General features: G+C 35.1%; 1 protein-coding gene across 1 annotated transcript in view; it reads right to left on the reverse strand.

The window, feature by feature from the left end:
* stab1 (stabilin 1) overlaps positions 1–12,003 on the reverse strand; it is a 47,195-nt gene that overhangs the window by 33,094 nt on the left and 2,098 nt on the right. Inside the window, exons 2-16 of the mRNA XM_073843872.1 lie at positions 10,419–10,549; positions 10,229–10,344; positions 8,844–8,920; positions 8,507–8,576; positions 8,328–8,423; positions 8,099–8,209; positions 6,484–6,671; positions 6,256–6,386; positions 3,185–3,312; positions 2,978–3,054; positions 2,698–2,841; positions 696–833; positions 510–581; positions 312–425; positions 111–164 (exon numbers count right to left, since the gene is read on the reverse strand). Of these exons, the coding sequence (XP_073699973.1) occupies positions 111–164; positions 312–425; positions 510–581; positions 696–833; positions 2,698–2,841; positions 2,978–3,054; positions 3,185–3,312; positions 6,256–6,386; positions 6,484–6,671; positions 8,099–8,209; positions 8,328–8,423; positions 8,507–8,576; positions 8,844–8,920; positions 10,229–10,344; positions 10,419–10,549 (1,647 nt within the window). The remainder of the gene's footprint in view (positions 1–110; positions 165–311; positions 426–509; positions 582–695; positions 834–2,697; positions 2,842–2,977; positions 3,055–3,184; positions 3,313–6,255; positions 6,387–6,483; positions 6,672–8,098; positions 8,210–8,327; positions 8,424–8,506; positions 8,577–8,843; positions 8,921–10,228; positions 10,345–10,418; positions 10,550–12,003) is intronic.

Raw genomic sequence — 12,003 nt, forward strand, 5'->3', positions numbered from 1 at the left:
AGAAAATTGCATTCATCAAACCATTTCATGGAAAGCAACGTTCATAAATGCTTCATTTTTCAAGTCAAATTAACTGTGGGAAACGATTTTGTATGTCAAAGGAGACTCACGGCGGCCTGGGAGAACATATGGTGTTTCAGAAGCATCTGGAGCTTTGGTTTGGCCTTTATAACAAAGAAATGAAAGATCAGTGTGTGTTATTTGAACAAATATATGAATATTATGAAGATTGAGTAAAAAAGTTTTCTGAATAATTTGTTTATTCAAATCCAACTTCCATTTGAGGCAGAAAGCACATAATGGTTGCTCACATCATTCAGCATGTACATAAAACTTCCATCTCGGGATTTGTCTATGGCTGTGTTGGTTGGAACAAACACTGTGAGCGGACCTGAGCCTCTGATAGGCAACAAGGCTCCACAATTCTGCAGCAGAAGGAGAAAAATTGTTCTCAGTGCTTGGGTTCAGTGGAGAAATACAGAAAAAGAGCATGAGAGGAGATCACTCACATCAACCAGAGACAGGAATCGATTGAACCTGTCATCCTCTCTGAAAATCTCCCCGATGGTCTTTGAGGAGAACTTGAGGTTGCAGAAAAGAACATGTACATTAGAGGGTGTTGAGGTTGGTGCTGTGTGTCATTTCATCAGATATTATTAGATCAACTGGTTGTGAAATAATTTGAAGGGCTTTACCTCCATGTTGTGGTTTGAAGACTCGATATGAGCAAGAGTAAAGGGCTTGTCAATAATATGAATTATTCCGTTGGATGCTGGGATATCACTCTCAAGTACAGTAAACAACACGTCTGGGTCCCTCATCAGAATAAAGTGCTGCAGACACATGCAAAAATCAATGGATTGATGCATAAATGGATCAGACAGAAAAATAGATAGTAAAGAATGATAGATACTATGATAGAATGACAGATAGAATGATAGAAGGATAGAGTGATAGAATGGCTAAACAACAGATAGAATAATAGAATGATAGGATGATAAAACGATAGATAGTATGGTACAATGATAGAATGGTAGAAGGATAGATAGAATGAAAGAACAATAGATATAATGATAACAATAGATAAAAAAGATAGAACAATAGAATAAAAGAATTAAAGAGAATGGTAGTCAGTAGATAGAATGGTTGAATGAAAGAATAATAGAACGATATTGTAAAATGATTAATAGAATGATGTAATAATAATCAGAATGGTGAAATGATGGATAGAAAGACAGTACAATGGATTGAATAATAGAATGATAAAATGGTTAAACGATAGATAGAATGGTAAAACAGAAAGAAAGAATGATATGGAAAAGTGATAGATAGAATAGTAGAACGATAGATAGAATGGTAAAACAAATAGAATGATAGAAAGATATATAAAATGGTAATACAATAGATAGAATGACAGAATGATGGACAGAATGGTAGAGCGATAGAATGGTTGAATGATAGAATGATAAAATGATAAAACGATAGATAGAATGATAGACAGAATGGTGGAGTGAAAGATAGAATGGTAAAACAATAAATATAATGACAGAACAATAGATAGAATGGTAGAACAACAGATAGAATGGAAGAACGATAGATAGAATGTTAGAACAACAGAATGACAGATTGAATGTTAAAACGACATATAGAATGGTAAAACAATAGATAGAATGCCAGAACCATAGATAGAATGATAGAACGATAGAATGGTAGAACAACAGATAAAATTATAGAACGATAAATAGAATGGTAGAACAATAGATTGATAGAATGACAGAATGGTAGAGCAACAGATAGAATATTTGAATGATAAAACAATAAAATGATAGAACGAAGAATGTTAAAGTGGAAGTCAGACAGAATGGTAGAATGGTAGAATGGTAGAACAATGTATAGAACGATAGACAGAAGATAGAATGACAGAACAATAAATAAAATGGTAAAACGATAGATAAAATGATAGAATGGTAGAACAATAGATAGAATGGTAAAACGTTAAAATGATAGAACAGCAGAACGATAGATAGAATAGATGAACAATAAATAGAATGGAAGAATGACAGATAGAATGTTAGAACAATGGATAAAATGATAGAATGATAGATTGAATGTTAAAATGATAAATAGAATGGTAGAACGATAGATAGAAGGGAAGAATAATACATAGAATGGAAGAAAGATAGAATGGTAAAATGAGGATGGAATGATAGAAGAATAGATAGAATGATAGAACGATAGATAGAATGGTAGAATGACAGAATGTTAGACAGAATGGTAGAGCGACAGAATGGTTGAATGATAGAATGATAAAATGGTAAAACAATAGATAGAAGGGAAGAATGATAGATAGAATGGAAGAACGATAGAATGGAAAAATGATGGATGGAATGATAGAACAATAGAATGATAGAACGATAGAATGGTAGAATGATAGACAGAAGGGTAGAGCGATAGAATGGTTGAATGATAGATAAGAGAACGATAGATGGAATGATAAATTGATACAATGATAGAATGGTAGAGGGATAGAATGGTAAAATGAGAGACAGAATGGCAGAACAGACAGAACAGTAATATGTTAGAGTGATAGAACGATAGAATGATAGAATGATCAATGTAGAACGATGTAAAATTGTAGATGTAGAATCTATTGTACAATAGATAGCTAGATAGCTAGATAGATAGATGGATGAACACCTTTTTTGTTTTGAATCTGATCTTTTCTCCTCCGTACATCCACATGTCTTTTCCCTCCAAATCACTGTAGAGTTTCTGTCCAAGGATGAGGTGATTTTTGCACACTGCGTTCAGGACACTGCTCGAGGATTTTCCTGCAAGAGCCTGAAGAGCACAGCAAACGTAAACATCTTGCGACAAACAGGAAGTTGTCACACAAAAAAACAGGAAACATTATGAGGACATGAAACACAAACTGCCAGGCCACTGTTTGGGTGTTTTTCAGTCTGCTTCAACCCACTTGGAAAGGATCTTGTCCCGCAGGAATGAAGGCAGTGAATGGGCCGTGCTGGCTGAGTGTGAACTCGCACGCTTGCTCTGAAAAACACAACACGCTGTCAGCGCTGGCTGCTTTCAAACTGATAAAACAAACTCAATTGTTTAGTCAAAGTTGGATGAGGAAAAAAAAAGAGCGGGAAAGCAGGTCCGGTGATCTCTGCGGACCCACCAAAGAACTGAACGCTTCCAGTGAGGTTTCCTGCCTGACTGCCCTCTCTGTCCAGCTCCAGAACTCTTTCCATGAGGTTACCATAGCAACGTCTGCCATCGCCGATCTGCTGAGCGTTGCAGCGGCAGCTGAAAGAATGAAACGTCTCGGTTTATACCCCCGGCCTTCTGCGAGCATTTGAGCGAAACATCTCGGCTATTCATGACCCAACAAAATCACTCATTACTGAGCTCTTTACAAGGTCATCTCTTAAGAAAATTAACTGTGTGTGTTATGACAAATAAAACCATTGATATGGTTATACAAATTAACCATGGTTTTGCAACACTAGCCACAGTTTAACCATGATATTTGTAATAAAACTGTGGTTATACAAATGGTATCAATCCATCGTTACTACACTTTTACTCAAATAAACCATTATTAATTTTCAATAGATATTGTTTTTCTACCAATTATATCATAATCAACACAATTCAGTACATTATTAGGTATTATTATTAAGTACATTATTAAAGTCCCCCTGAAATCAAATTAAAGTTTTTTGGCTTTTGGTATGATTATATTAGCCTTAAGGTTAGCTATAAGCTAGTGTGCTGCAAAACAAAGACAAAATTCACGTTTACAAGATATGGGCATTCAAAACTTACAGTCTCGTCACTTCCGCCAATATGAATCAAGGATTTGGATGATATCACCGTGCACTTCACTTTCTCATCAAACGTTCTGTCCAATCAAATGCTCTCTAGAGTCCGTAATGTCCTGCCCCCTACACAGAGACGCATTAACCCGGCCGGAGCAGATCATATGCACTCATATGTGCGGACGGCATGTATTAAACTACACAGCCTCAGCATGATTATGATCACTATTTCGTTTTAGCAAGTTTCATATTGAATCTGTGGGGTAATTTATTAGTCTGTGGCTGTCATAAGCTTACAAACGCGGCTTTACCGAGTTCAACGGCTCTTGCCCGAGCAGATATAAATGGAACGCTATTGGCTATTCAAAATTAGTGGGCGGGGCTGGGCGATATGTTTTTGTTTCAGTTAAAAGAATAACGCTGTGTGTTTCAAGTGGACCTTTAAGTATTAGTATACATACATACATATATACACAACAGCTCTTTCTGGTCCTCGAATCTGATTGGCTGATAGGAATGCGATAAAGCGATATCAAAACACCAACAGCCATTTCACAGTTTGTAATCGTATCACTTCTTACATCTTACCGAGTGTCATGGCGGACGCCCAAATTCAGTATCATTTTATAAATAATACTGTTTTTGTGTCACGGAATGTAGTTTTAAGAGGTTTTCAGGTGAGAATGTACTAGTTTATAGTTCAAATATGTAGTTTGTCAATAAAGGTAATGTTTTGCGTCGACATTTTCAAACACGAGAGCTCTGAATCGTCAGCGGTCATTCTGCACTCATGAACCCGCACAAGAGCTCCTCACCTCGGCCAGATCTTCTGGAATTTACCGCTGGCTCTGATGTCTCTGTAGTGGTTACACATGAAATATAATTCGTTATAAGTAAATCTAACGGTAGTCTTTAGATTAGGCAAAATCTCATCATGTTTATGCAAATTCAATGCTGTATATCAGAGCGCTGCATTTGTACTTTGGACTGAATTGCCTAGCAACTTTTAGGATGGCTGTTGTTGTTGTTGTTTATTAAATATTGTTATTCAATAAATAATATTTTATATAAATAACAGCATTTAGTATTAAGAAACGATGCATGTATTCGTGATGGTGATTTCAGTCACATTGTTCTGCCAATAGATGGTGACAAGAGTCAGCAGTAAAGACTTTTACTTTGAAAAGTTAACGCTATAAACGGAAGTAATTTTTTTGTTTCAACAAGAGCTTGACGCAGCAAACAAATGTACTGAGCAGCAAAATCACAGATTAACCGATTAAAGGATATTAATGTTACGACAAAGATAACGCTTTCTTCAGCAGATATTAATGTTTCATTGTGAATATGAAGAATGAATGCTGTATCAGATGCAGGTAATCCCACTCACCCAGTCCATCTTTCAGAATACTGTAACGTTATTCCATGTAATACTGAGCTTTTCAAACAGTAATACAATAAGCTTTCAATGAAGCAACTCAACGTTCCTTCGTTACTAGTTTTAAAGTGACATTTTGGAATTAGTAATGGAAGCTTGGGCTTAGCTTAACTTTAGATTTGAATTTGTGGCGGAAGGAAGTAGTTCTGCACAAAAGAGGGTTTTTAAAGACACCCTGTTGTTATTTAGTTTATGTATTTACACACTTGTGCTGTCAAACTGTTGTACAAATGCAATATCACACTCATAGACATGAGATATGGCTGTATATCAGCACACTGTGATTACCTGCGGCCTCGTGCCTACGGCAGAATCACAGCAGTGCCGATATACAGCCATATCTCTGCTTATGTAATATTGCTCATACATATTTTTTTTTTTTTTTTTTGAGAATTCAGGAGGATAAGTGTGGGATAAAATGTGTGTTATTTTCATATTTGTAGCAATATCCAACAATACACTGTATGGGTCAAAATGATCGATGCCAAAAATTATTATGATATTAAGTAAAGATTATATTTCGAGAAGATATTTTGTAAACTTTCTTACCATAATTATATCCAAACTTAATTTTTTATTAGTAATTTGCATTGCTAATAACTTCATTTGGACAACTTTAAAAGGGCATTTACTTAATATTTAGATTTTTTGCACCCTCAGATTCCAGATTTGTAGAGTTTTATCTCAGCCAAATATTGTTCTATCCTAACAAATCAATGTACACCCTACATCAATGGAAAGCTTATTTATTCAGCATTCAGATGACATATAAATATATATTTTTTAAATTACCCTTATGACTGGGTTTGTGGTTCAGTGTCACAAATATGATTAAGTTTCAGTATTCTCATTTTTGGGGATGGAAGGGGTGAAATGTGACCTAGATACAGTTGGACATGTTTCGTGAGATTCTCTCAGTCATTACAGTGGTTTTGCAGGAAGTGAAAGTTGCCTTTGTCATGTTATCATGAGGGAAGCACCGGGACAGACCTGGGCGTGCCGTCTGAGTTGGTCTCGCAGCGGGCGCTGATGTGGCACGAACCCGGTGTGCAGGCCGATTTTTGCGTGCAGCCCTTGGACGGGTTGGACGATTCCATTCCAGGCAAACACACACATTTCGACTGGGGAGAAACACACATAAAACTCATTAAATTACAATCTGCATTGAATTCGACATTACTTTCAGTTTAAGATTCCATTTCATAATGCATTGCTTACATTCCCTGGGCTTGTGAATTCACAGACGGTGGACTCTACAGGACAGCCTCCATTATTAGTGTCGCAGGGGTTAATGGGAACACAGTGTTTGCCATCTCCTCTGAATCCCTCTTCACACTCACACTGAAACTTCCCACCGCTAAATGAACACTTAGCGTTTGCGTCACAAATCCCTGCCGAACACACACCTGGAATAGGATAGTAACAGATAAATAGGAACTAGCCTCTAAAATGGTTGATAAACTTTTGGTATTATAAAAATTTGTGTTTACAATTTTGAGATTTTATGTTATTTGGCTGTTCATAACAAATTGTTTCAGACAACTGGAAAGAAAATATCCAAAAAACACTTTTGTGTTTATTTTATTGCAGTTTATCTATTTGCGTCTATTACAGCAGTGGTTCTCAATCCTGGTCCTGGGGGACCCCTGCTCTGCACATTTTGCATGTTTCCCTTATTTAACACCTGATTGAGATCATCAGCTCATGAGGAGAGAGATCCATGAACTGAACTAATCAGCTAATGATCTCAGTCAGGTGTGTTAAATAAGGGAGACATGCAAAATGTGCAGAGCAGGGGTCCCCCAGGACCAGGATTGAGAACCACTGTATTACAGTACATATAGTAAAAGTTTTTCCTCCACTTCAGCAGCACTTACATACACCACAACTTAGAGTTTTATTCGCATCTATATTCTGAAGAAATTTACAGAAGGGTTTGTTCATATATCGTTAGCTTGGTTTTTTAGAACATTTTATTCCTAAAAACATGGTAAAAAAAGTGTTTTTCTGGCTTTTGACAGTTTTTTCTGATTTATTAAGTGATAAATAGAGGTATCCAAAATTCCTACAGTAAAAACCTTTACCTCTAATATGTCCATAAAATTAAACATCTATTTTGAACCTGGCTTTATCCAATGTTCTGGAAAATTCATGCAAATATTTAATTACAGACTATCTTGTGTGCATATTTAAACATAAAGGCTCAGTTTCACGTACAGGGCTTAGCTTAGGCCAGGACTAGGCCTTAGTTAAATTAGGATATTTAAGCATGTTCTATTTAACTGCCTTAGAAAAATACATTACTGGTGTGCGTCTTTAGATTAAACAATGACACAGACATATTTTAAGACACGTATGCGCAAGTTATTTTTAGTAGAGACAGTTCAAGCATGCATTTTAGTCTGGGACTAGCCTTAAGCCTTGTCTGTGAAACCGGGGGAAAATCAGAAAACTTGCAACATAAAACAGTTTGCAGTTCTGAATGTAATCAATCAACAAATATATAGTTACCCTATTCACCTGGCATTTCTTGCCTTAAAATTAGTAGAAAATTAACCTAATTTTTCAAAATGTGACACAAAACATACATTTAAAGTAATATTTTGCTGCCTTGGAATGATAAGGTTCTATCTGAAATTTTTGTCAAAATTAAGTTATTCACATATTCTTATTCTGTGACAACTTATTTACATGATGTGATGTTTTTTTAAGCTTTTTTAAGGCATTTTTTAGAAAACAAAAAGAGTTTTCTAGCTCAGTATCTCAAAGAATGCAGATAGAACCTTATAATTCCAAGGCAGTGATTTAACATTTAGTTAAACATCAGAAGTACCTATACACGCATTTCCGATCTTCTTGTATCCAGGAAGACATTCGCACACAGCGTTTGTGTTGTCTCCCTTACAGTACGAATAGGCCGGGCAGTTTGAGCAAGATGAAGAAACTGCACAAGAAATGACAAGTGTGATTTAAGAAAATCAACACAATGATATTTACTGGGAATAACTGGATATTTATTGCACAATGTGTAGATCAACTTATAGAGATAGTCCCTAAATTACCTTGATCACACTTTGGTCCTGAATATGGCGGCTGACAGTAACATTCGCCATCTCCATCCGGTCCTGAGTTACACTTTCCATGCACACAGCTGCACTCTACAGCAGTACAATTAGATCATTTTATCTCCCAACATGGTGATTATTAGTTTATGCTAGAAGAATCTCTACAAATAACAGACCTGAACGGCAGTGGTCTCCATAGGCGTTCTCATTCAAACAATTCTGGCATGCAAAACCTGTATATCCCTCCTGAAAAATTGTTGATTATTATTATAATTACTACTATTATTATGACTTTTATTCTTAGATACAAATGTAATTTAACAAAGCTTATTTAAATAAATAAATAAGCAACTATTTCATTAAAAAAAGTGTTGCATTAACACAATTTATTTAGAGTTATTACTTGCCAAAACAAGGCAAACAAATATATAAATAAATGTGTAAAAGAATACTTTAAAAGTACATGTTAAAGTTTACTTTAAGTAAAATAATGTAACTCATATATGCACTTACATTACAAACACAGGTCCCATTTGCAGATTCACATGTACCATAACCGTTACATATCTTTCCTGATGAACTAGGACAAGCTGTAAAAAACATACAGGACTGGTTAGAAAATTAATAATTTATCTAGTAGATGCTTTCTTACCTTAAGCAACTTAAAATGCATTTGAATCAGCAATATTTGGGCTAACAGTTCAGACATTTAACCATCTCATCATACTTCACTGGTACATTTAAGAAGAAACTGATATAGCTTACTGTACTGTATAGTAATCTGAAAAAGTTTTATGACATTTACATTAGGCCTATACAAACTTTAATTTATTTGAAATACCTTATTCATTTATTATAATAAATTATATTTTATAAAAAAAAAAAAAACAATTTAAAATGTATTTTAAGTGTCAAAACATTTTTTATTTTTTGGGTTATTTTGCTTTTCATAATGTTGTTTCAAACTGGTGGAAAGAAAAAAAAATAATAATAATAAAAAAAAAAAAAAATATATATATATATATATATATATATATATATATATATATATATATATATATATATATAAACACTTTTTAATGTTTATTTTATTGCAGTTCAACTATTTGTATCTGCTACAGTGCATATAAGAAGTTTTTTCTCCACTTCAGCAGCACTTACATGCACCAAAAATTACAGTTTTATTCCCATCTATATTCTGAATGATTTTACTGAAGGGTTTGTTCATATATCACTCACTTGTTTTTTTTTTGTTTTTTTTAAAGAACATTTTATTCCTAAAAACATGCTGAAAGATTGTTCTGGCTATTTACAGTATTTTCTGATTTATTAAGTGATAAATAGAGATATCCAAAATCCCCTCAGTAAAAACATTTAACTCTAATATGCCAACAAAATTAAATATCTACTTTGAACCTAGCTTTATCCAATTTTCTGGAAAACTTGCCCAAATATTTAATTACAGACTGCCTTGTTTGCATATTTAAACATAACATTTCCAGAAAACTTGCAATGTTTGTTAATGTTTGTAATTCTGAATGCAATCAATCAATAAATAAATTGTTACCCTATTCACCTTGTTGTCTTGCCTTAAAATAATGTGGAAAATTAACCTAACTTTTAAAAACTTAACACAAAGCATAGATAATGTAATATTTAACATGTACCTAATCAATAAATAAATTGTTACCCTATTAACCTGGGATGTCTTGCCTAAAAATTAATGAAAAAAAACCCCCTAAATTTTCAAAACGTGACGCACAACATACATTTAATGTAACATAATCAGATTTTAATTCATTTTAAATACCTTATTAATTCATTATAATAAATTATATCTCATAAAAAGCATATTAACAAATGTATTTCAAGTATCAAAACATTTTTAGGGCACTCACGCAAGCAGAGGGAACCCCAGAAGCCCGGACAGCATTTCTGGACTGTCGTAAGAGTCTGACAGGAATGAGTGCACCCTGACAGCTCTACTTGACGACTGCCGATTTGCACAACGTATCTAAAGCAGGACAAATCACATTAGACAAACTTTTTTTAACCGAACAGAAAGGAGAAGCCTGTAAAATCACACACTTGCAGATATCTGGGTTCTGGGTGATCTTCCTGAACCCTCGCGGGCAAACGACGGCGGCGGAAGCGGCGCAGGATGTGCAGGGAGTCCTGTGAAGAACGTTAAGGGGCGCATCGCAGCGATTAGAAACGGCCTGCAACGACAAAAAAAACAAAAGGTGGCTCCAAAAACAAGCATTTCACATCGCTAATGTGCAGGCCCGGATTGGCTAATCGGGAGGACCGGGAGAATTCCCGGTGGGCCGGTCCGTTTTTTTGGCCGCGAGGGCCGGTGTCCCTAGCTGCCTGCACTCACAGCAGTCGCCAGGGGCGGACTCCATCGGGAGAATTTTTGGCCCGCTACCCTCCGATTTTTATTATTATTATTTAATATTGTTGTTGTTGTTTTTGTTGCCGGCCTAATGTACTAAAGTGATTATTTCAGAATTAGCCATTCAATAATAAAACTCTAATAAATCATAAATCGGTTAGTCTTGACTGGCACGCGTTTCGTCTCGCGCGCGCTCCGCGCATCCGCGCGTCCGCCGTCCGCCGTCCGCCAAAACGACGCGAGACTGAAGTAGAAGTGCCCAGGTGGAGCAGAGAGACAAATCTGTCCTGTTTAGGACCTAAAGCGCTGGTCTGTTACATCTGTAAACAGACTATTGTAGTTTTGTCTTTGTTTACTTAAGTATTGAACTGCTAACAAATGTTAATCTATAAAAAATATCGTTTTAAAACAGGTTTAGGGAGCTACCCTTATAAAAATTAACTGTGGTTTTACAAAACATGTTTACTATAGTTATACAATAATTATACAATATACAATGGTTTTGCTACACTATACTTTCACCATGGTATAAAATTATGATTATACTAATGGGAATCAATCCTAAAAAACCCCCCCCAAAAAACATGGTTACTATGTTTACCATAGGCTCAATAATATCATGGTTAATTTTCCTTAGGGCCAAACATGACCCATGATAATGCAAAACATGTTTAGTTTTAAGATTTTTTAATAAAGATATATTCAAGATGTAGCTAATTTTTGTTGTTTTAATTTTAACATTACGACAATAACACATGGTCCTAATGTAGTGGCCCTCTTTTTTCTGTTGCCCTTTTTTCTATCAAATGTTTTAGTACTAATCATAAATTATAAATAATTTTGAAAGCTTAGAAGCTCAAGAACCATCCTGGTGGCTGTCTCCTCCCCCTTAGCAGCAATGTCAAGTGTCATTTTACAAAATCACAACTTTTTACAATCTTGACAAAAACATGTCTTTAAAAAGGTCTCAGTATTTCTGCAATAATCTGCTGATTGTCTTCTTTAAAAAAGACCAACCTTAGATCTGTACTGTATAGGTGGTTGTAAAGGTCGAGATGTGTTTATGAAAAAAGTGACAGATACAAGAAAATTTGTTTAAAAAGTAAACACACATGAGAGACAGAGAGATTAAAAGAGATTAAAAGGCAAATTGGAAGTTCAAGAGATAGCATTTAATTATTTTACCCAGTTGATTTCAACTTTTCTTTATGTGATGATGAAAAATATTGTTGTCCAGGGTTTCAAATTTTGGTGTGGGATGGCCTGGATAAGTGTGAG

This window comes from Garra rufa, chromosome 7, assembly GCF_049309525.1.
Source record: "Garra rufa chromosome 7, GarRuf1.0, whole genome shotgun sequence".
Classification (NCBI taxonomy): Eukaryota; Metazoa; Chordata; class Actinopteri; order Cypriniformes; family Cyprinidae; genus Garra; species Garra rufa.